We start from the raw sequence: 26182 nt of genomic DNA on the forward strand, positions 1-26182 counted from the left end.
TCCAAATATTGTGTGTATGTGTTTGGGGGGGGGTTGAATCGATATGCCCACGTAAATCAAACTGCTGTCGTCAAATTACAATTTTGAATAAGGTTTAGTGAAGCCTAATGTTCAGTATCATATTATCTATTATCTATGTAAATAATGATGACTGCCATACCAAATGTAAGGATGTCCGTTACGTCCCTGGTCGCTTACTTTTGATATGGTGTCTCATCATGATTTTCCAATTGAAAAAAATCAGCTAAATCAAGCAGCCTAAGTCATTTGCGCCTGAGTGTAAGAAATTATCTATGAAGATTGTGTCTATTTGAGGGACATTTAACACGCAGCCATACTTTTTACGCACAGGTACGCACTGGCAACCAGCTGAGTTTTACCGTTTCAAGGGTTTGTTTCTTCGTCTCCTTACTGTTGCAAAACACAGTAAGTCCGTTTGATTGAAAAGCCAAAGAAAGTTTAAACACGCACCAATTTGTATTCCCTGTGAATACCGGTAGCCTCGCGTGCGTGAGCGATAAAATCTCAAGTATATTAGCTCACGCGCATTGAGCAACATGTGTACACTGCAACTGATGGGCAGTCGGCTGTTTCTTAGCAACCAAATCTTTTGCCCCTGTTGCTAAGTAACCACGTGCCACATACCTGCCTCATATCACGTCACCTTTACAACACACGTCATAGTACGCAGGTGTATTTTATGTGATGTAGTCTACGTGAAAAGTAGACCAAACTGAACCCACATCTTGACCTATATGTTGCCTAAAGTGATCTCATGCGGAGTTATTTTAAAAGGCAAAGTGCAGGTTGCATTTCCCTTTTAGTCATTGTTTAAAACTCCAAATAATAACCTTTTCAACTATGCTTTTTGTGTGGACAGTTTATTTGCCGTATAATAGCCAATACCAAGTGATGTGTATCATTTTCAGGGTGTATTTAGCCAAGGCTTAGCTTAGACACTCGACTATTACCATGCACGCTGCCACTCGTCTTTGCTGTTTGCGTTTATGCCACCGACACAGAGGAGAGATGCCCTGCCAGTCTGTGATTGCATAAACCATGACCGCGAGTAAATGAGAAAGTCAAACACGTATCTATAGACTGGACATTTTTATTGAAATACAGGTTACATCAGACTACAGTGACATATTGGCAGCAAGTAGTGAGGGCAATGGTAGCCTACAACAGGCTAGAAGCTTGCGGATAAACATTTCAGATGACAACTTTACTACGTGCATTCTGTATTGCTGGTTGGTGTTTTTTAATAAAGTACTTAAAGAGTTTTGGGTGATATACAGCAACCTTTGGCCCCCATTAATAAAACGTAAACCTGAGGTAAAGAAACAACAAGGGACTTGTTAGGAACAATGGACACTGCCTCCATGCAGGATCGCAGGCACGTAAGCAAGTATGGCAACGACATAAGCCTCGTCACAAAGTACAACAGGTGTCTTATTGACTACCACTGGTCATTCGTTTCAACTGTTTGATACACTTGAGCTAAATTCCCAGAGGTGCAGGGTGCATGGTTAATTATGGAGACGGCAGATATCACACTGGAATGAACTCTTATTTATGATTAAAACCGAACACAGTTCAGTATGAGGACCTGGTACATAACAGGATTATAGCCCCAATGTTTGACTAAATACAAGCACACAACTTCTGGATTACAGGGTTATATTGTCTTTCATTATTCATACAGAAGTGTTATCTACAAACTACACTACATCACTGAGCAGTTTCATAATGGGCTGACACTGGTCCTTAGATGGGATATGGGCACAATACCCTTTCTCCTGAGGAAAAAGCTAATGGTGGAGCCAGTAGGGAAATTGAACTGCTGGGTTAGGCAAATACATGTGGCCTTTCATTGATATTACGTTTCCTTTTTCCTCGCTGGGAAAATATCAACTGGTGGGGGTTCGATTGGAATAGCCCCTACAGGTCCAGGGATTCGACATATTTGGATAAACGGCTGCAAATTGAATTTCAATAACAATCTCAAATATTAAAACACAATGCATTATATTGACATGGAATCTAAATAAGGTGAAAACAGCATTACAGAATGGGCTACTACTCATTCCACACACACAATCAGTACTGACACTATAATCCAGTTAATGGACAAGGGGGGATGGGAGTTATAGGAATGATATGGTAGCTTTGCTGTTGATAGCTGCAGTAGAGTGGGCAACTTCAAAAGGGGAGGAGAGGCATGAAATAATCAGCTGCACGTATCAATATATAAAAACAAAAAACAAATGGAATAGCACAGACTCAAGCGTACGCAGAATATTTGCTACCATAAATAGTGGTTTGTGTAGTGGTTACGGAAACGGAATGCCAATGCATTAAAACCATAGCAACCTAACAATTTATTGTTCCCTTGCCCTGCTCTTGCCTCTGAGCTGCCATTTTGGCTCAGAATATTAGGCCCCTCGTCTTACAGAACAGTGAAATAGCTTCAACTGACTGAGACGAGATAGGATTCATTAGCTCAGTTGTATAGAATTGGTGGAATGGTTAAGAAAAGTAGCAAATGTACTACCAAAGCAGGACAAACATTTAAAAAATGAATCGGCACGGAGCAAATATGACGTACATTTTCAAAGTACATTTCAAATAGGTAAAGCAACGAATGGCTTTGTGAATATGAAAATCTGGCCTTCAAGGGAGGTGTTCACCGTCAATCACTTTTCACGACATTAAGACATTTAGTTTAGCATAGAATTGCTCACTCCCAAGGGAGGGGTAAAATGTGGAGGGGGAGGGGGTTGAAGGATGGAATGAAGGAGGGGGAAATATTGACAACGGCACAAACGCTCAGAAGCTGCTGTTGTGTTTCCAGACGTGTGGAGTGGAAGGTGTTTGGACGGAAGGCAGGGCTAGGAGTGTTCAGTTCTTCAGGACTGCGTCGTAGACCTGGTAGACGTGCTGAGACACCTCTGGAGCTCTGCACTTCAGGGAAAGCTGTGACAGAGAAAAGATGAAAAGATGTGAGACAGCTAAATGGATAAACATGTCCCCAGGACAACGCGCTGTGATCAGACCCCCCCCCCCCCCACACATCTTCTCATGCATACCGAGCTACTGAATGTAGCCTATTACTTATTCTTGGAGCCTGTTTCAGCAGACTTAATATACCTCCCATTTCGAATGCAGACTTGATCCATTCTCCCTACTGCTCGAAATGCAGCCCCTACTGTGGTCGCTCAGGTATTCATTTGTCTGAGGTGTACGCTGACTAACTGGCCCCTCAAACAGCTACACCTTTGACCACTTACCGTCTTAATCCAAATATATTTACCCGGGCTCTGCGCTATAAGCCTCGCCTAAGTGCATTATTTCATCAGCTTAGCAACTGCAACCCAGCTGAAGCTGCTCATCCTCTTATCATGTCGGAGTTCCGACGTCTCGTGGGACGTGTGTCATGGCTTGGTGGTGGCAACAGTAGAACTAGGCAGTTCTACTCATGGAAAATTTCCATCGAAAAATTGAAAATGCCAGGATGACCGTTTGACAGAAAATGAGGACTGACAAATATTAGATGCACGCTTTTTTCTTCTTCTTCTAAATACCGATGTAATGGGGGTAGAACATTTGAATTGTTTACATCTCAACGCCTGGTCTCACTAGGCTGTTTGCGACGTCGCCTCGCACTGAGGCAGCTTGTCTGCTCTGAGGGACCGGCGCAGAACGAAGAAGGAATTATCCTGAGACTGACAGGCTGGTCAGCTAAGCTAAAGGCCCTACCTCAGGATGGGGGAGCAGACAAAATCAAGGGAGCGCCAAGGAGCAGGGACTGCAGACTGGGAAAGTGCTAATCTGGGGAGAAATAAAGGCAGCCCGACATGAAAGCTGACACGCCGGGAGTAGAAGCTACCGACAGGTGCCTAGCTTTCAGCAAAACTTTGCAAAATCGACATTCCCAGCATCTTTAACGGCAGTCCATAAACGGCGCTCTGTGTAATATGTCGATAATTTGAGGCTTTCTCCATTTCTTTGTAGTGGGAATAGACGATGGCCACCAGGATGGGTTTCAGATTTCCTTTGACCACCTATGAGCGGAGCTAGTTCAGGCATGGCACTCGGGCAGCGCGCCGCCATATCACCCATCGCCGTGTTCTCAGCCCATAGGCTCAGCTTGATAGGCGGCGCTATCAAGTCGCACACATGCACGCACACGCGTCCTCGATTACCTTTGTGTTCTGTTGCTGCCTCCCACCACCATCCCCTTCTCCCCCATGTTGTCTGTCTGTACTCCCCGTGGGGGATTTAACTCGTTGCTCCCTGCCTCATGTCATGCATGCTGCAGTGAAGGCAGGGAGCGCCTTCCCATGTACATCCATTCCGCCGATGTTAAACCATTTTTTATGTGTATGAATAAATGGTGAAATCAATCACGTGAGTGTCTTGACTGAACTGGCGTTTTTAGATCAAACCATGAAAAGAACTGCTTACGAATTTCCAGAATACATTTGACCTTCATGCAGCTTTGTGTGTGTGTGTGTGGGGGTGCATCTTCAACCAATTTTTTATTGGCCAGCCTGGAGACTAGCCATTACTCTCTTACAAGGACAGGCCCAATGAGCCTCTCTGTGGTTGGGTTAACAGGATATAGCTTGGTGCGTGTGCAACAAGGAAAAAATCTATAACTTCCATAAAGCATGTCTTGAAGAGACTTGCTGAGCTGGGAAGCAGGCGCTCCACACTCCGTTTCAGTCGAGAAGTGGCCGCGTCGGGAGAGCTAGGAGGGCTGTCCTAGATGTTCTGGAGTCAAACACCGTGTTCAAGCCCCCCCCCCCCCCCCCCCCGTCGTCGTCATAAGGATCGTCATAATTCGATTGGCACAACCTACACCCTGAGACCGGCTAGACTGGTGAGCAGGCTCCTGGTAACGGCTCCAGGTGGAGAACAAGGACGGGGCTTATAAACCTCTCAAGGGTGTATCAGGCGTATGTTGAAGCGTCTGTGGGATGATGAAGAGCACGACACATGACTCATTTGGCTCGCTTAACCCTTGTGTTATCTTCGGGTCATTCTGACCCGTCAGTCATTGTGACCCACCGTCGTATTGTGACAACTTTACCTCATACAAAAACAAAGTGAAGCATTTCCTTTTAACCGTTGGGCTGTCTCAGACCCCCCACATTGCGAATGGTTAAAAGAAAATGATTTCTATTGGTTTTTGTATTGGGTAAAATTGGGTAAACACAACGATGGTTCGTTATGAACCTTTGGGTCATGTGACCCGAAGGCAGCACAAGGGTTAACCTGGCACCTCCAAGTGAGGCACCTGCCGTTCATTCCGAGCTTTCGCTGACACCAAACGCACGACTCCCCCTTCCGGCACACGCGTCCCTCACCGTGTAGTTGGGGTTGCCAGGTTGGATCCGGAGCTCGGCCAGGATCCAGATGCCGTTGGTGAGCTTCAGGGACTGGTACAGCATGTCCTGGCCCTCCACGTTCCTCTTGGCGATGGTGTAGATGTTATTGTTCTGCAGCTTCCCCGACACCGTGTCTGCGAAAGCCAAATGCGACGTCGAGTCAGAACAAGCGGGAGGAACCGTTGTCCTCCGGAGGCTACCGCACGGCTCACAAAGCAAGGACGAGAGGTTGTTCAGGTGTCTCACACACACACACACACACACACACACTAATACACACACACACGAAACAGAGGGGAGTTTGCTACTGACTTCTAGCTGTAAAGCTGTAAATAGCAGCAACAAGAAACAGGGAATATTGTTTTCAAAGGCATTCTGACAGACTGAGTTTTCGGAGAAAAAGAGCAATCTCTACAATCGCAATGGATGGTTTGTGGCGTACACTAAATTGGAGACAATACAGAAATAGATGGAAGACACACTTCATGTGAACTGTGACTAGAATAATGATACTCATGAAGTTGAATTCTTCCAGGCTTGATTCCTGCACCTGGAAAATACTCCAGCTAATAATAGCTGCTTCTTCAATTCCATTAGCCATTCCATGTGAATGGCTTCATGTTTCCCACTCATTCCCCCCGACCTACATCATTGGCGTGCTCTTGCATTTCAGCCAGTCTGTGTATTTAAATGACATCTAATGTTTTCTGTATTAGCCTGGCTAACAACTGGTGGGGAGGACAGCTCAGCTAATACATCTACATTAGAGTCATAAACTGACTATCACTGAGTCACTCCATAGGTCTATCAACCATCCATAACCATTATAAAATATGCTTAGCTCAGGTAGGCTTTTGAGGAACATGAGAATCGCTTGTAGTTAATCGTACGTGCACAATCAATACCGTCCCTCAAAAGTCCTTGTAATGGACAGAATCTGCCAAATTTCATATCTCGGTAGGTTGACACTAATTCCTAGTTCGAAGAGGAGCCTACAATCACAACTAACTGAACTACAAGTACCACAAACACCGAGGGGCCGGACCACTGCTTCCTGGGTCAACAACCCTGCCGTTGGAGCAACAGGGGTGTTTGAAATGGGGTCTGAAACAGGCTTTTCAGGGAAGATGATGGAAGACGGGAGTATGGAGGAGGTGAGGCTAAAAGCCTTGAAGGTGTCCTGAGACAGGCGTGCATGTGAATGGAGAGAAGCAAAAAGAAAAGGAGAATTATTCAAAAGGAGATTGACAGTGTGGGGAGGTGGGGTAAGTTCAATTCCCTGCAGCGCTAACAGGTGACTCATCTCATTTTTGATTCTGTCTATATCCAAGACTAGCATACAGATGATTCTTATCCCATCCCGCGTGTTAGGTTGAAGGTATTATTATATTTTTTGCAAAACTGTTCTCTACACCAACGCATTGATTGGTGGTATTGAACTGTGAATGATGACTTAATTCTCACCTCCAGGGTCGTACTCTATTATAATCAAGATGTAGTCTGTTTTCTAATGATGCAATGCAACTGTTATTAAACATATATTTCCTATGTTTGCTTAGTATGCAGGATAACATATTCTGTGATACAAAATATGAAATATGCCATGACACTTCTCATGAGACATACTCTTCACAGTAAAAGGAATTCATCTCAAAGATGTAATCTAAAATGTGATGGATTTTTTTTTAAAGTTATGGTAATGCCCCCTTGAGGCAGAAAATAAACAAAGAAGCAGATATTGGAAGGTGAAGATTGCGTAATACATTGCTCCCTGTGCTAGAAATAGAAAGACCCGGACAATTCTCCGTACAGAATTGCACCGACAGCCTTTGAGGCACTTTAAGATCCGCCTTTCCAAATTTTCTCACTGATGTCTTTCCTCGATCTAACAGATTCATGACCGTGGTTCCTTAAGAGTCTGAATGTGAAGGGAAGTCAATATTGGGAAAAGGAAGGGGGGCATTTTCAGGTTGCATTGTTCACACTAATTCTATATAAATGTTAGCAATATTGTTTTGTATTGTGTGTGGCTATTTGCAACCATTCTGACACCTCCAAGTGTCACCTATACACAGTTGATTATAGAATTTCAAATAAAGGAGGATTTTTCCACAAATAAAAAAAGGCGGCAAATCATGGCAAGAACAAACAGTGCAATACACACACTCAGAGACTTCTCATGTCTGCAATTACCCTCCTTTAGTACCAGAAGGTGCCAATGTAACACAAAGGACCCCTTTACAAAAGATCGCATGAACCTGACCCCCCATTCACAACTCAATTGGACAATTGGCACCGATTACCGCGGAATAAAAAGGTTAACCCGCCACAAGGACGACCACCTACGAGGGAAAGGAACCTACCTGCGTTTAGGTGGCACTCCTTGATCTGGTACTGCAGCTCGTTCTCGTTAGGGATGTCTTTCCAGGTGGCCAGGAACACTTGGCGCTCTGCAGCAGATGGACAGGGGGGAGATTAGAAGTGCGTCGGCAATGATCACGACCCCCCTCCGGAGGAACGGGGGGGCCCCCTCGACGCAGAGACGATCCCGGGACAGGAGGACACGCGCGCTCCCGTGAACTCACCCATTTTGCCGTCCTCCACGAAGAAGATGTTGAGAGGGATGAGCCCGCTGAAGTAGAAGACGTCAATGTTGTTTTTAACAGCCACCTGGGGGGGGGGGGGGGGGGCATAAAAAGAACGAAATGAGGCCCCAAACACACAGAGGAGATATTCAGTCTACGAGTTTGACAGTTGGAAGTGTCTCAGGTGTTCTTTGCCACTCTATGGTTTCGCCAAAGGGGGTACTTTAGTTGAGGGACCGGGCCATTCTAACTGGAGAACCTTGAGGATATGAGACTTTGAGTCTTGCTAGACATCTCTTGATAAATAAACCTGGAAAATGTTAAGCAGATGCCACAATGACCTAGACTGTTGGTCATGTATGAGCCTGGTTAAATAGGTCAGAAAGCTAAATGTGTGTGTGCGTGAGAGAGAGAGAGTCTGCCACTGCTGGAGTCATGACGAGGCAATAATGTGGGTAGTGGACCCCAGCACCTTCGGGGCTTGACGAGTACTGTGTCACAGCTGCACACCATGGGTACACAAGGTGCACTGGGATTGGGCTTGTCAAGCATAGGACACATATTTACATGTGTGCCTTGGTCTCTCTCTCTCTCTGACACACACACACACATTTCAGAGAGAGCCTTAGGACCTCCCATGACCTACTTGTACGTTTGGTAACATTAGTCTCTTAAATTCTTGACAAACTACGCTTGTCGTCAAACGCAAGAGGACAAATCTGTTGACAAATAAATATTTATTTACCGAAGTAGCTGCCCATAACTGACATCTTTCACACATAAATCCTTATAATGATACTTCGAAAATTAAGTTAAAGTCAACCCCAACACAATGTCAATGTCTTAGACTTCAAATCGTTTTCAGTGGCAAGTAGACACCCCCACACATACACTGAGGAGAGCGATACAGCCTAGGGTCTGAATCGTCCAACCACAGTAAACATCCATGCAGCATTACCATAAACAACCAATCTGTATTCTCTTCTAAGTTTTTGTAACAACTGGGGGTCTTCGCGGTAATTATACAACTGATAGAAACAAGAAAGTAATTAAAGTTTGTGCTGATTATACTGTCTGATAACAAAAGGGGTTACAGGCAGATATGACGTTATGACAAGCCGTGATTATCAGTATATCACCATTCTGTTTTCAATCTGTCTTTAACTAACCAACCAAACCAAATTATAGACATGAATCTCCAATATGGCTACTGTCAGTATCGGTAGTCCATTACATAGACAGTCAACTCTTCAACGTATTTATGGACTGCACTGACAGGATCATTGTGTATTCAGATCAGGTGAGTAGCTCTGGTGTGCGGACGATTTTAAACACACGCCGACAGAGGTCTGATTATCATCGAGGTCGCCGCCGCGCGCGTACACGCATCTCACAGTGCAGCACCAGGACTTGAGATAAGGACACAGGCATAATGGCTGCGCCATCTGGTGCCGCTCTAAGTCACTGAACAGTGGAAATGGGCTGCCTGGAGATAAACATGAAACACGCTTTTCAACTCGGAAAGATGTCTTGAGATTAGCCGATTAGCCATGCTCTTTGCCCCCCCCCCCCCCCTTCCCCATCTGTGTCTGTCACAGAACTCCTGTTATGTGCTCCAGTTTTAAAGATTTTTTTTTTTTCTTTTCAATATTCGAATGTTTGGTTTTTTTAGGTTAAGGGCCTTACTTCTGTTTAAAATAAGCCACATGAGATTTAGCGTAACTCCCTCCTGGGTGTTCTTGTACAAAAATATGTGGCCTAAATTGCCAGATATATTCCGAAATTGGAACAAATCAGAGTCAAACGAGTGTAGACAATGACCTACTAAACAACTATTGTAACAATAGATTAGAAAAGGGCCGAGGTCATAGAAATCAGCTCAACTTGAAAGTATTGATCGGTGCGCTGTAGTGGCGTACAAGCTGCATGTTTGAGTGAGAGCAGCGTATGAACAGTTTGTGTGGGGGCAGCGAAGTCTGGAGTGGATTTTCCAGCTGGTTGCTGTCCCATGGTGGGAGTGCGTTCGCTTCAAGGCTGTGTGCGCGGTCCACTAACATGCCTTGCTGCCCTCGGCGTCTGTGTGGGACGACTCCCTCGGCTCGTTCATGCCTTAAACCCCTCCAGTCTCCGAGATAGTGGAGAGATAGTTCACGTTCCCCCCCCCCCCCCCCAAACGCTGATGTTGTCTTCGTTGTAAGGGCCTTCGGCCAAAGCTACGCAGAACGGCTCAGTCCCCACCCTCCACAAGAGCGTGAAATAACCACAGAGGCTTCGGAAGAAGACGCCAGCGCACGCGGCCAGCTCTGATGGCCGACTTTACCTGGAGGTTGTTGAGTGGATCCATCTTCATGACTGGCCCGATGGTGTTCAGAGGCAGGGAGACCTCGATGTTCTGGCTGGGCATCAGTGGAGTGTGAATGGCCAGCGGGGTGGTGGGGATCACTCCGAAGCTGCACGCATGAGGAACACGTATGACCTACATGGGAAATGCTACGAAAAGGACCTTCATTTCTACCGCCCTCCCCATTGAAAAGACCAATTCAGACACACTCCCCATCAAATACTGCACAGTTAAAGCTCGCACAGGTAGAGCTTGTGTCTGGTACAACGTCGTCAAAAAGAAAGTACGGTGCGAGCTTTCAAGAGGATGCAATGGACAAAGTATTGACTAGACTAGACGCGGCTAAGAGCGTCTAGTAAACAGGGTCTAGTGTTTGTGTGTCCCTGTGCCTTGCCTATTCTTGTTGAACTGGATGGCGAAGTCGCTCATGTGCTGCAGGGCTTTGTTGGTGAAGGTCATGTCCATGTACATGTGGCCCTGGCGGCGAGAGAATGTTCCAGAGATCTCCAGCCCTTTGGCTTTCACTGCAGGCAGCCACACCTAAATAAAACACCAGTTTTAAAAAGAGAAGGAAAAAGGAGGCATGAATTCGAGACATGCAAACATATGCTCCTAATGTTATTTTTATTAGGTGCCTTAAGGAAGATCTTTTTCTGTCCTATAAACATGTTGCGTCAGCTAATGAGGACCTCTGAGAGTTGTTAAGCAGCACAGACAACTCGTTTTTGGAGCAGCCCGTTCATTTCCTAACCTCCTAACCTCCGGATTCGCAAGATCATTCACAACCATGCAAAAATCCACGTTGCCAAGCTCTAACTTATCCGTATGTGCCCGAATCACTGTGATTGGAACCACTCGGCGTCCTATGAGGAACTACGGGGTAGTTGTGGTTGAAGTTAGCCCGTGATGAGATGGTGATAGACAGATGGATCCATCCAATCACCTGCCAAGTATTGTTTGAAAATGTTTTGGAAACTGTTTGGAACAGGGCAAAGACATTTTCCCAGATGGATATGTGTCAAACCATTTGGCAAGTCAGGTTACTACTTTCCAGCCAATTATGTTCAAGTATCCTGTTCCAGCCAAATCGTCTTTGGTGAGGGGGGCCTTCCTCCTTGTCTTATTTTGTGAAAGCACTGTCAATCAAACTCGAGGACGAAAGAAGAGAAATTCAGACAAGAGTTGGGGATGCCATTTCTCATATTTGATGTTACCCTATTGCAACTGTCAACCAGATATGATAAAGTACAGAACAGGCAGAGGAGCATGTGCTTCAGTCTGTATGTAAATAATGCTTGATATTGACCGTTTTCTATATATATTCTATAGTTATAAACAGATTTTGAAATGCGGTACCAACAGTAATGCATCCCCTCAGCTTTTCAGTATTGATCTATTATTTTCTACAGACATTAAACTACGTTCCCTACCAAGCACAGTCAGCAGATTCATTTATTTACTTTTATATACATTGCTGCTAATGTCGATATTCTATTGTGTAATTTTTGGGGGCCTTTTTTATGACATTCTATTACTTTGTACATGGTGATATGGTTACATGGGTAATGAGAGTCTTGAGAGCTGGTGTATCTGTACTCTATGTTCAGCTACCGCTAAGTAACAACACAGACAAACATCCCAGTATTAAAGCGGAACGCTACTGAATGACCTATTTTGAAAGGGTTTGGAAGAGTCGGATGGAATCCTTAATAAGGGTGGTGACTCATCTAACCCTCGTCCTCCTAGTCCCACGTTATTCATCACCCTATCGTCGATGATGACTGAATCGTCTTAGGAAGTTGTTTCCGGAGTATGTTTTCTTTTCGGGGAATACTCACAGCTTTGGGAGACACGAAGCCTCCAGTTGTGTTGGCCATGCCTGTGGACAGCTCAAACAGGTCGCTGAGGCCGCTGCTGAGAGCCGCAGGAGCGGGGGTCGGGGACGGGGCAAACGTGTTGGGAACGGAGGAGGGGATGAAGTTCTGGCCCACCTGTCACGTGCGCACACGCACACATGCAAAGACAAGGCATTAGGAAGATCTTTGTGAAGTCTTTGATGAGACGGCGGGGAGCTTACTTGACGGTAAGAAAGGAGGCGGTGAAGATTTAGGGTCATGGTTCCCCCCCGATCCTTGACAGGTGCTTTGAGAAGCTTACATTCTTACCAATGACCCTGGCTGTCAACTTTTTCAAGGGTTTGGTCACAAATTTACCGTTGTTCAAGTTAAAAAACGATCATCTTTGAAGCTGCAATTCTGACTAATTAGGCGAGCTTCTAAGAAATCACAATGCATTCATTGTTGCAAGAGAAGGATGCCCTTAATCCGAAATCCCACCTATGACTCCAGCAATTTGAGCCTTCATTTTACGTATCAGCAGACCAAAGGAGAAATGAACACGTTTACCCTTCAGTGGCAAGCAAGGGTGGGAGCTTTTAGCAACAATCTGTGGTGGGTTAAGTGGGCAACTAGGAGCATGCAGCATGCAGGCAGACGGAAGGGCTCGACTTACTGCTGGACTTCCCCCAACACCTCCTCCCAGGTCTCCCCCGAGCTACAGGAGAGAGAAAGGAGAGGCCCCACATCCAGCACCCACATCCACAGACAGACAGACAGACAGACAGACAGACAGACAGACGGAGACACAGAGAGAGAGGGGGAGATAAAGAAGTACTTAGCAATGGAGACCCTCATAGCACCCATTTTAGCTCCTGGAAAAATGTTATCCTTTGTAGTTAACATGAAGATAAATGGCACAATTAAATGGTTATTTAGACAGGAAGCCCAGCTTCGCCGACAGCCTCAGTCAGGGGGAAGGTAAACCTTGCCCCGAGAAGCTCAATGGAAAATATATTAGTGACATTTAGACATGTGGAAACTTGGAGAAAGGTGTCACTCAGCAAGAAACATTACTAGCTTTAATGCACTGGAGTCTTTATCTAGTATAATGTTCCCATTTCAAGATCAAAATATAAAAAGCTAGTTGAAAAGATTGAATGTGTCCATTGCAATAAAGGAAAAAAGGAGACTCATAAGAAGGCATGACAATAAGGCTTTTAAAAGCTAAAATAATTTTCCGTAGGTAATCTGGATGAATGCTTTCTTTTCATGATTAAATTGTGGAACAAGTAATCAAAGTAATGTTTAATGAATTCAATAACTGGATTCCTTAAATTCAACATTCAATAGATGGGTTGAATTGTCCATAACCACATGAAAAAAAATCAGAAAAAAGATAAAGATAATCATAATTTGGTTCCCAACAGTCCTTTAGAGTGGATGATGGATAAATGAAAAATAAAGCAGTAGAGTTTTCATTATGGTTCAAGGATCTTACAAAAAGGACAGTGGCTGTAGCTACCTGAATGTGGTCTGTTGCCATAGGTGACGGGTATCAACTTCATTTCATATGCTATGTATTAAACTGGTCCCACATATTCATCCTATTTGCATTGCATATGTAATGTCAACTTGTAAACATTATACAAATTCAACCTGAATTGTTGCTAACCTTCCTGCAGCAGTCAGAACCTAACTGTGGCGGTGATGCACTAAAATGATCAGCCATGACACTGGTTTGAATTTTTAAGACAGTCCTTCCAGAACAAAATGGCAACATGAGATGCCCAGTAATGTAGGAAATCCTTGTAAACAAGACTGTGCTGATCCTCTCTTCCCGGTCTGAGGGGGAGAGGTAGCCGGGTCGACTGAGCAAAGAGTGACTCACCACACTGTCTGATGCCCCTCAAACCATCAACATGTTCAACCATTTGACATCCCCTCAACACAGCCTCGACTCCCTTTGAGTGAGAAGAGCCTGTTGGAAATGTTGTGGGAGAATACTTGATGCCCCAGCGTATACCCGACGGCAAGAGACAGAATGTCCCGGAATAACTCGGATAAGTTGCTTGAAGTGGAGATTTTTCTGTCTTTAGCATTGACAATATTGTATTATAGGGCTTCTTAGGAATGCCTTTAATAGGAACAGCAATGCTTGTTAACAAAGATCCACTATAGGGAGCTTTATGATTTCCCCCAATTATTCTCTGCAACCCTCTTTTTTACCACATCGCTGTCATGTCCAGATGAAGTCTGAATGTGATGTTTACATTTAAAATAAACGAAGGATTGTAGTTTCATTTCCCTACTACTTTATACCATCGCAGACATGGTATGCCTAGTAAGGAGAAAAAAAAGGAGAAAACAACTTTAAATGTCCCTAAAAGTGCTGTAAGGGTGAACACAGCTGAACAAATGAAAATGGAAGATGGATTTCACCGGAACCTCGAGTCGACGTCTTTGAGCTCTGCCTGCGCGTCTGGCTGACCTGCCACTATCGCCTCATCTAGAAGGTCAGCATTAACATTTCAGCCTCAGGATGCTGACTCAGCGAGCCCTTTTATGATGCATGAATCACTGCGTCGCCCCCTGCCCTTCCGAGAACAGCCGTGTATACGGTCTGTGCATTAGCATGCAACTTGTCAGACGAGCTGCCACCGGTCCTAAAGGCTTTGGGAAGTTGTCGCGCAGTAAAGTAGATGTTCATCGGAAACATTTACTTTATCGAGGAGACATCTCCCATGCATGAAGGCTTGAACGATTACAATATGAACTAGAGTGTACAATTTCTGGGGAAATTGTAGGGTGTGCTTGCTTGCGTCGGTTGCACAGGGGTCCGTTTTTGAATGACATTTTTACAACTGATATATCTGTATATTTTATATTAAAATGCATACTTATTATTTATAAACATTACATAGATTTAAAAGCATTTTTTTTGTGCTGCTCATTTACAACTGAAAATACAAGTGAAGTGTAGAATTAAATATGATGTCTTCTCATTTCCCCTGCAAGAGGTAGCCTCATAGCTGAATCAAAACGAATAAATTTGGCAGACCGGTGTAAAAATTGACCTAATCTCTATGACTTAAATGTCCTTTTAAGTTTTCCCTTCTCGTGATATTTTCAGGCATTTAGCCTACTCATATTGCATTCATTCATTAATAAAGAACCCCCTTTGAAGATTATTCTACGACGTTACCGGCAGTAGAAGATGGAATCGCGATTCAAACAGTACCATCTGCTAACTGAAAATATGCCCCCAAAAACGTAAATAAGCTTGACATTTATTTAGTGGAAAATCGCTCATTCATAAAAAGCTCACTGGTAGCGATCATTGTCAGTAACAACGCAAAATGCGATATAGCCCTGTGTGGAGAAGCTGCCCCTGTAAATTCTACTACTACAGTACAGTACTAGACTACTGCTGTGTTTGTCTTGGTAGCGATTGTGTTGGTTGAATTGGATTCAACGTTCCGTTGTACGGTTTAGGCTGAAATTAATTATTTTCATGAACAGATTGACAAAGTTTAGGCTGTGGCAATGAAGTTCAGGTTAGTAGTTAGACTTTTGATTTAAGTAAGGGGAGTGCCGAACATGTTGTGTAGATGTTTTTGTAGTGTCTCGCGTAGGCTACAGCGTTGCAGTGAGCTACACTGGTTTGAAACCACAGGTAATGATAATTTCACCCACAAATCGTTTACTTGTAATGTAATGTCATAATAAATCCTACAACGAAAATGTATGTGAGGAATGTTTATTTTAAAGATTGAAAACAGATGCATCATAGACCACTGTAGTATGTGTTGCCCAGGCAACAGAGGCTAATGTCATGATGCTAATGCTTCAGTGAAATAGTAGACTACCGTTTCCAAAAGTAGATGTGGTCCCCTTCCTTAATAATATCAGCTAATATTGTACATTACATTTCATAATTGTGTTTCACATCACAAAGTAAAATGAGTAAATAGTTATCACCCTGGCCTCTTTGCTTGTGGCGTTCCTGCAGCTGCCTTGCAGTAAAGCTATAGTTAGCCTAGCTATCCCCCATGTTAACAGACGTGAAACGAATGTTCTGCTACAGGTAGTCACGTGTGTTTTCGTGAAGTTAGTGACGTAGTGACGTTAGTAACGTCAGTGACTGTGGCTAGCAAATTAGCCACCGTTAGCTTCACTTTTCACCACAAAAACGCAATTTCTACTTAAACCATGCAACGGAACGTAAATAAAAATACAACCAACGCAATCGCTACCAAGACGAACCTTTTGACACCGCCGTTGTGTATTTAGTCCAAATATTGACTGATCCTTAGGGGGGCGAAAATAAACAATAATAAATAAATAAATAAATATATATATATGTGAGAGAACAAAGGTTGTGCTCTCGCCGAAGGGCTAGGACTGTGGATGTCTTCAAACCATACATAGTTAATCAAATCAAATAAAACATGATTTGTATAGCCCTTTTTACACGCAAGCATGTCACAGAGGGCCTCAAATACGCCCATAGAACTGCCCCTCAACCAACCTAAACCCTCAAAGTTAATGTGGATATGCCTAGTTTTACGTTGATTTTTTTTAAAGGAACCCTGGAGATCTCTACAGGTGTGATGACTTTAAAAAGGGTTCAAAAGGGAATGTGTCACTTTGCGAGAGGAGAACCAGAAGAGACAGCAACACAGGCGTTCCCCGCTACCCTCCCTATTCCTCAAACAGAAAGGCAATTCCCCCTGAGCAATAGGCTGCAGAGTCCCAAAATCCAATTACAGAAAAGGAATGTCAGAATGTTACTGTTGCGGGAAAATGAATTGCTCTGTACCCCCCCAAAAAGAAGGAAAAAAAGATTGCAAATGGTTATTAAGCAAGGGGAAAGAATGACAAGGGTGGATTTTAAAGGCTTCCTATTTGACAGTGCACTGCCATTTGAGCTTGCGTTTTCACATGATCTTTAGCTGATAGGTTTTGTAACGGAGTTTATAGAAGAACGGCTGTGAAGTGTTGCGGGAAGACAGGTTCATGTATTATTCAGTAAGACATTAAACTTGCATCCCAGGATGCCAAGGTCTAATCTGATACTGAGCTTCTAGTCCTATTCGCTTATCATCAAGAGATGCGACAACGCAAAGTGTTCATCGGAGAGTCAGTTATGACAAGAACGTCGACGGAGAAATCCCTTTGCATCGCTCACCATGAACTTCCCAATGTTATTAACCATCTTCTACTGGGCCTCAAAATGGTCTGTTTGAATATGCTGAACGATGCTTGGTTTGCTTGGATTGGGAGAAGGGTCACGGTGCCCTTTGACATCATCAGCTCTAATATCTAACTACAGACCACAGTTCACGGCTGTTGGGCTTTCATCAAGTCGTTTTGATTCCTCTAATTGCTTGAACAGCCTAACAGAGGCCTGCTGATACCGTTCAATCTCATCTGTGATTACTCAGCAAACATTTAACATTCCATGTAGCGACATGGTGGAGGGACATCCCGTTAATCGGAAACTCCAGCTGGATTTAAGTCATCGCTATTTTAATGACAGTCCAATTAACATTTAATTGGAAGCTTTTATAATTCTGGAGGGCCAAGGACGGTTAGGTGAGAAGAGGTGCCACCACGCTTCATTGGGCTTGAAAGATGAGCCTTATTAATAGATGGATATAGTCTACCCTTCGAATAAGTCAAAGGAATATCGTCAGACTTTACGGTCAAATTAAGGGTGTTCATTTCATCGCGAGTTTGTCATGCTGTTGGCCACAACTAGGGTTGCAAAGGGGCGGAAAGTTTCCGGTAAATTTCCGGAAAGTTTCCACGGGAAGAGCGGTATTGCAGACAGATAGAGATTTCAATTATAGCTGGCAACATATTGAGATACATTTTTGGAGCTGTGAACTTAGTTAAAAATGTTGAATTATGAACTATGAACTAGTTCATTTTAAAATTTGTGAACTATGAACTGAACTAGTTCATGTAGAAAGTGAACTTTCCCAACACTGTTTGTCATTACCTAGCATATTGATTACTTGGTAAACTGAAGCCATGTTCATTTTAATACCAAGTTTATTTGTATACAGTAGACTAACTTTTTACAGCAGTGAGAGTAGGATGTATGTATGTCCACACAAAAGTTGTATTATAAATGTTTGCATGCATGTCTGCTTATGACAAGGTAAATACAGTTAAATTACCCCCAAATTTCCAGTGTATTCCTGTTAATTCCCGTATATTCCCGTGGAAAGTTTCCAACTTTGAATATTCCCGGAAATTTGCAACCCTAGCCACAACCCTTAGGTTACATGAGTCGCTTTGAATTTTGCAACCCATGGTCATCACCCAACTCACAATTAACGGTTCTTAGCTACACTTTTGGAGCTATATATATATATATATATATAGGGTGATGTTGAAGCTGGAGTGAGTCAGGGAACATTTGGTTCTTATCAGTGAAACAACAGATGTGACTGGGCCTGCAGGCAATGCTTTTGAAAGCACCAGCAGCTAATATCATTAAAAAGACATCATCACCCTGTGCAAGGAGAGGGCCTGCCCCCCCCCCCTCCCCGCCAAAACCAGAAAGACATTAGAGTATTATTATACAGCATCTCTCCTCCCTAAACAGCAGCCCCGTTACTTATTGCAAAATCTAAGATGTGCACGTGAGCTGCTCGAAAGATTCTATTTCATGTGCCGTATTTATAACAACAAACCAGTAATGGTGCTTCCGAGAAAATGGGGGGGAAAAAAAACGAATTCATCCACTTTCCATGAAAGCCAGTGTGACGTGCTCCCCTGTCTTGCCTCCTTCAGAGCAGATCAATCAGACGCATCAGTCGCCTCACTGACAGACTGGAGGGTCTGGGTGGCGCAGCTCAGCACAGATCGCCAGCGAGGGTTAGAAAGGCGCCAGGGCACCGCATCATCACAGCTTAACTCTGGTCTCGAACTCACAGACAAGAACTGACAAACAGCGACCAGACGAGACAATCTCTTCTGCCGTGTGGGATAAGAGGGAGGGGGGGGGGGGGGGGGGGGGAACGCTCGGTATTTAATCTAAGATGTCTCGAGAGGTTGTAGTTACAGCAGTCATTTGGCTTCGAGAGGGTACTGCATTGAAACCAATTTTAGTCATCCTCTGAGGACGCCCCCGAATGCCACCAAGAGTGGCCGTTCACAGGGGCGACGGCGGGAAGCTTGGCATGTGGTGGACTTACGAACAGCCACCGCGAGAAGTGGACGTGGCTTGTTTCGGTGGTGGCCGAGGTGACGGCCGAACCTAAATAAATCGATCACACGGTCCGCAACTCGCATATCTGCAGCCACATTTCGATATATAATGGAGAGGTTGATGATGGCGCTCCGCTTCCCATTTCTGAAGTGGCCTTTAGGTGAGGTTGCACATACATGAAGAGGAAGAGTTTGACACACTCCTAATGAGGTTCTAAAGGGTAAGTGATCTTTGATACCTTTATGTGGATGAGCCACGGTGGGGTCGGTGCACCCTGTGCACGCAACGAGCGACTTCAAAAGGTCACCAGACTTCCGTTGGCATTTTTAACGGGTGAGGAGTTGACATAGCCAGTGAATGCGAGATGCGTAGTACACAGTTTGCAGGCCTGACTGTTGGTTGAGGGCCGAGGCTTGTCTATATCCCTAGCTTCTAAAAAAAAAAAAAAAAAACGGGTGGAGAATGATCAACGATCTCAGGGGGGAAAAAAAAGGTTATCGGCAACAGGTTGCCTAAATACAACTGTAGCATGCCAATTCAGTCTCAGAAAGCCTCCAGAGTCCTTTTATTGATTTAGAACTCTTCAGAAAGTCCTTCCCCTTCGGAGGTTTGTGTCTAGAAGATCAATAGGAAACCACTCCGATAATACTTCAAATCAAAGGGTAAAATAAAACTCTGGATTACAATTTGAAGAGTGCCACCTCATCGATTATTCATGGGCTTGAATTCCGGAACGGCCTGTGTGATTGATGGCGTGTCTACATCCATTTGCGGGTGCCAGGGACGAAGCGTGTCGTCCGGGCATGTCTGCATACGATACTGACGTTGGTTACAGTGTCGTTTGTCGGAAACGCAAGTGTGGGCTTGTGTCTGTCTGGGGGCCCCCAAGTCACTCACCAGGCTGTCCAGACCCCCTCCCAGAAGATCCACAGCGCCCATCTGCATGGAGGACACCTGGGGAACGTTGACGGGGGGCCCCAGGTCCAGGTTGAGCAGGTCCCCGAGGAGGTCTCCCTGGGAGGGGATGACCTGGGTCTGGTCCTGGGGGGCCGCCGGCCCCGCGCTCACGGGGCTCTCGCCTGTGTCGATGCTGAGGCAGGAGACAGAAGGGGAAAGCAACCTTGGCAGGGCAGCCAACAATGACGCTGTGGCACTACTACAACTGTACCAGAACCAAAAAGACCCAAAGCCCATGAAGGCCTTACCAGACAGGTCACACACCAAGGGGCCTTACTTTTACAAAGAGGGTTAGGGTTCGTTACATGCTCTTAGGGGGTTGGACCCAACAATATTATAAAGGGAAAACCCCCAAATATAACGTTCCAGTTGTGTTTGTGTGTCTCTCTCTCTCAGCGCGTCCCTCCAGCCCTACCTGCCGTGCTGGATGGGCAGGTGTTTGCGGTGGATGCCGTGGCTGCCCTCCACAAAGGCGTTGGGGGGCTTGTGGTAGACGGAGGCCAGGGAGCCGATGTGGCAGATGAGCTCGTCCAGCAGGGTGGGCTCGATCAGGTCCGTCTCCTCCGAGATCAGGGGCTTCTCCGACAGCACCACCTCCTTGGCCGTCACGGGGTCGGTGGAGAGCAGGCGCCAGTAGATGTAGCCTCGGTCGCGCAGGTCGGGGTTGTCTGAATCCTGAGGTAAAACAACGACGAAACCCCCCAAAAAAGACGATGAGGTGAAATATGAATAAATATTAAGAGATCAAAATAAAAAATTGAACGGCGAGAACGGTGAGGTCTGAGTGAGGTTCCTACGTCCCCCCCCCCCGTCTAGCCATCTAGACGTGCCCCGCTCACCTGCGTGGCCAGACTTAGAACCTGCTGCACCAGCTCCTGAGTCTCAGATGGCTTCTTGAGGAACAGCTTGACGATGGCGGTCAGCAAGGTGAGCTGGACCTGAAACGCACGCCCATAAAAGAGAAATGATCTGACCCGCCCGGCGTTAACAACCATCAAACAAATCCGGTCATTTGGTCGGCCTCGGAGCTCTTGCGCGTTAAAAGTATGCGTTCGAAAAGGCAAGAGCGAGGGCCAACCTATAAGCCTTTACGGACGCGGCAACGGAGCTGAACGTCTTCATTTCTCTGGTCTCAAATCCCCCTAAAAACTCCTCCAACACACCCCGAGAGCCACATGGTTTCACTGCCCACACACGGACCCGTCGGGGCGACAGACCTGGGTGCTCTCGTCGTGGAAGCCCTCCAGGAAGCTCTCCAGCAGCTCGTCGGCGTTGTCGATCCTCTCAGCGTACTCGCCCACGATCCAGATCATGGCAGCGCGCGCGTCCGGTTCGTCCAGGGAGTCCAGGTTCTCACAGAGCGTGGCGATGATGCTCTCGTACCTGAGGCAGGGAGGGAGGGGTGGGGGGGGGGGGGGGGGAGAGAGGGTAGATGCATCATCCGGCTTAGGTCATCATGCGCTTACCGTAGTGTGAATGTAATACGCCGTCTGTGGGGAGACCAAGACAGGCCTGAAGGGGTTCGGGGCAGCGCGGTCAAAGGGTTACCGTGTGAAAGCCCAAGTTCATCCCGCAGAAGGCATTCAGTCCATTCATTTATAAACATATCCTAATCTTTTGCAGCCTAAAGCCTGCCTATGGCAGCGAGCAGGAAATAACGGCATGCCTCTGGTGGTGTGACGTACTTGTTGGGGTACTTGCGGAAGATGTCCCTGATGACCACGATTGCCTCCTGGACGACGTAGTTGACCTTGGTCTGGATCAGGTCCAGCAGCGTGCTCACACAGCGCTCGGCAGATTGCTGTGAGGACAGGGGCCGAGACGACAGCAAACTGATTGTATTCACACCGGGACATGGCAGAAACTGATATATTACTGTGCAACGTTCTCATGCGTTCCTTTAATTGTACCATTACTAGTCCTGCGTTTCACACTGCAGGAGGATGTTTCCTAGTGACTTATTATGAGAGCTGGGTTGCATTGATTGAACCAGACTTCACAAAAACCCATGGCATCCATTCGTCCTCTAATCCTAGACTGGAACAGCGGACTGAAGCGGTAGGAAGCTGGTTGGGTGGGCATGTAGATATAGGAGGACCTTTTGACCTCTGTTGGTGTGGGACTGCAGGGGCATTGTCCTGGCCCGAGATGCTTTCCGTGCTGGTGGTCATTACCTCCACTTTGATGGCACAGCGTCCGATGGCCCTCACAGCCTTCCGCACAAAGTCGACGTCCACCTCTGTGGCGTACTCCTTCAGCTCGGCCAGGACCTGAGGAGAGCGGGGGACGTTCCGGAATCAGCGGACGCATTTGCACGCATGCCCAAACAGGCCCAACACATGGCAACAGAATCTTATCAGCGGGTGCAAACAACCCTCTCATTCACAGGTCTGAGGATAAATATCGGGTTCGGTAAACAAACCATGCAATTACGACAATCCTTGCCCAATCCCACTGCCAACCCAGCCCCCATCAGTTTACTCTACGGACTTCTCAAGATAGGCTTGTGATTGTCCAGGATTGGGAAGAAAGGCAGCTTCAATGGCCTTGGAGGGATTTACAGCAGGCTAGTCTGGGCCTGCCTGACCTGTCAAACACGGTGGCTGTAAATACGGAGACCAGCCTCTCAGACACTGGCTGTCTAGAACATGTTCACTTGAGACACCACGTCTGACGGCACATCAATCCACTCGAGCAAGTAGTGCATCGGGAATGACTCACAAATGTGAACGTGTCAACGTTGGAACTGAATTACCCCTCAATAAAGAGGAGGCTTTAGAAATAACATTCAGGATTCAGGTGTAAATCCCGTTCTTCATTTCGGCAAGCTTTAGCACATCCTGCATGGCCTAAACCATGTCAATAGACGAACACGGGGAGTTACACTTAAATGAACTGAATACTAAACAGAGTGCCAATCCAAAATGGCCAGGCGTTAGGGGCATGCGTGTACTGGACAGGGATTTTCACACGTCAGTACCTGGGCAATGTTAGCCTGGGAGGCCAGGCGGATCATGATGTCCAGCTTCTCCAGTTTGACGTAGATGGGGTCGTTGTACTTGACAAAGAACACCTTGATCTCCTGCTTCAAGATCTCCGGCCTGGGTGGAGAGAAACAGAGATGGGAGAATGAGATGGAAGCCGCGACAAATCAAAGGGAATATTAAGCAACGGTGACCTGATCTGAACCCAGACAGCTCACAGTGGGGTGGCGGGGGTGGGAAATGCTGTCACCTAGTGGCTACGTAGCGTAAGGTACATTCGGACCATAATGTTGCAAGGGCAGACACCTCGATATCATTATCTACCTGACGACCACATATCTGGACAAAGGAGTAGTTACTGTTTAACGAGGGGAGTAAACACCGAGTAGGATGCATGTGAAGTTTTCAAATCTTTAACAGGACAGCCGAGTTCCTCTCAGCGCGCAGTTAATCTGAACGGATTCGAGGGGCACAAGTACTCTGGAGAAAAAGTTGGGAGGGGGGGGGGGGGGGTTCGTTCTGACCTTTTCTGGACGATGAGGTTGATGTTGCGCAGGGCCACGTACTGGACCTCGGGCTCCCCCGACAGCAGGGTGACCAGCGGAGGGGACAGCTTCTTCAGCAGGGTGTTGTAGTAGTCCGAGTCCTTGGGCAGCAGCTCCAGGAACTTCATCAGCACCTTGACGGCCGACAGCACCACGGCCGAGTTGGCGTGCGAGAGACGCGGGGTGACGCGCTCGCAGATGCTGGGGGGGGAGGGGGGGGGGGGGCAGAGAGGAGGCGAAAGGTTGAGGTAGGTTAGGTACCTTATAAGGGAAGACTAAGGTACGTTTCTTACAACTCAAAAGAAATTGCAGACAGGGACTCACACGGGTCGTGCATACGCGCACTGTCAAATCAAACACACGCAAAGACCTATGGCCCACATGCTGGACACCCGCCACCACAGACACAGACACACACCCGACACTCTCTTACCTCTGGGCTTCTCGCTCGTCCTTGGGGTTGTAGTTGGACAGGCAGTCCAGGATGAAGATCTGGCCCCACTCTGTGCACTCGTTGAGGGCCGTCAACAGCTTGTTGATGTTCTGGGGGTTGAGGTCCAGCAGGTTGCTGTTGGGGTGCGACTCGCTGATCTCAGAGAGAGCTGCGACAGCGTTGGCCACCACCTGGAGAGTACAGGAGAGGTGGGTTAGGTTATTCACTTGGTACTAATGGCTGGCTTCTAGGGCTTGCTAGTGTTTTTTCCTACAGTTAGAACAGTGATGTCGAGGGGCGCCCCGGTACCTCACCGGATACGTGCGCGCACCATGTAGGCTGAGGCCTTACCACAATGGCCTGGGTTCGAATCCGGCCTGGTCCCTTTCCTGCATGTTCCCCCCCCCCCCCCCCCTCCTCCTCTCTCTCGCTTTGCCTTTCCTGCCACACTTTACTTAAAAAATGTCCTATGAAAACATAAATAAATAATAAAACAGTGATGTCTGCTCACCATGGGGTTGGAGTCGGCAATGAGGTCCCTGAGGGAGTCCAGGAAGCCCTGGTCCTCCACCATCTGGGCGTTGATGTCGTGGAGCTTGGCCACGCACACGGCCGCCGTCTTCCTCACGTAGGGGTCCTCGTCCTTCAGGCACTTCCTCAGCGGCTCGCACAGGTACTCGGTGATCTTGTCCACGCGGATGCAGCCCATGGTGCGTACGGCCAGGGCTCGGATCAGAGGGTTGGGGTCCTCGCAGTCCTGAGGTGGAGCAGGGGGGGTGGGGGAATGCGGGGAGAATGTAATTTAGATGTTGGTCTATTACATCGTCTTATGGTTGGAATACTGTATGGGCAAGAGTGATGGCAAAAGGCCAGAGGGCATCACAAGAGAGTGACAGTAGCACAAAAAGTCCAATGTCAATTCAAGTAGCGACTGAAATCAAATCAAAATGGGACATTCAAATGTGACATCAGTGGACCTAGAAATGACAAAAGGTGAAGAAAGGTGCCCTGCCTTTACAAAGCTGTTGACAGCCATGATGGCCATGTCTGGCTGGCTCTTAGCGTAGTTCATCAGGTACAGGTAGACCAGCTTTTTCAGCTCCAGGTTGTCTGTCTGCATGCAGTTCACCACGTCTGGGAACAGGGAGCTGGGAGAGAGATATGTGTAGAAAATAGTAAACTGAAACATTTGAAGAAAGAAAAAAAACACTGCATAATAATATCCCAAAGCAAATGTGACACCAAAAGGATCTTGAACGCTCACATATGTAAACATTTGATGAGGCTGACCATGAACACAGTGGTGATAGAGCTGCTACAGAAGATATGCAAAGAGAGAGGCTATACCTGACGTCTTTGCCCACAGTCATGGCAGCAATGACCTTCTTCACGGCCTCCTTCCTCTTCTCTTTCTTCTCATTGTTCAGCTCAGCTTTCAGCTCAAAGATCTCCCCTGTAAGTGGACCCAAATGCAGCGTTAACCGCAGCCCAGTACATCCAGCTCAGCGTGCACGCAGCAATGCTATTATCAGTAAGCTTGCACTCGCGTTAAGAAATGTCCACGGCCTTTGCACCTACTTCCATGTGAATTGAATCATGTGGACTCACCTTTTTTGTTAGTTGTAAAATATTTTGAGTCAGTCATCGTTGCAGTTTTATCAAATCTGAAATGAAGATTTTCATCATGTTTAACAAAGAACACAGGAAAAGACCACCTATGGAAATGTTACACATAATTAAGATCTTAAACAAGGAACTGGAATCGAACTTCTCATGAAGCCATGTTTTACAGAACACATGCCGTATGATTACTTTAGTCATTTTAAGAATATGCATTTGGAGGACATTGCGATGCCATCTTAGAAGTCACGACATCATATCAGC

General features: G+C 46.2%; 1 protein-coding gene across 2 annotated transcripts; it reads right to left on the bottom strand.

The window, feature by feature from the left end:
• Positions 1-1095: 1095 nt before the first annotated feature.
• ap2b1 (adaptor related protein complex 2 subunit beta 1) lies at positions 1096-25972 on the bottom strand. 2 transcript variants are annotated; one of them, XM_062485010.1, is made up of 21 exons: positions 25907-25972; positions 25646-25751; positions 25311-25446; positions 24810-25055; positions 24299-24489; positions 23845-24066; positions 23317-23437; positions 22511-22606; positions 22022-22137; positions 21554-21719; positions 21176-21274; positions 20752-21011; positions 20277-20469; positions 12831-12872; positions 12158-12310; positions 10714-10859; positions 10299-10428; positions 7979-8063; positions 7757-7843; positions 5373-5527; positions 1096-2976 (listed from the first exon to the last, which is right to left on the bottom strand). In XM_062485010.1, the coding sequence occupies exons 1-21, from the start codon at positions 25941-25943 to the stop codon at positions 2902-2904; spliced, it is 2862 nt and encodes a 953-aa protein (XP_062340994.1). In that variant the 5' UTR covers positions 25944-25972; the 3' UTR covers positions 1096-2901. The 2 variants fall into 2 exon arrangements, with proteins under 2 accessions (XP_062340994.1, XP_062340995.1); XM_062485011.1 differs by lacking the exon at positions 12831-12872.
• Positions 25973-26182: the final 210 nt, after the last annotated feature.

The sequence above is a fragment of the Osmerus eperlanus genome, chromosome 19 (assembly GCF_963692335.1).
Source record: "Osmerus eperlanus chromosome 19, fOsmEpe2.1, whole genome shotgun sequence".
Taxonomy (NCBI): domain Eukaryota; kingdom Metazoa; phylum Chordata; class Actinopteri; order Osmeriformes; family Osmeridae; genus Osmerus; species Osmerus eperlanus.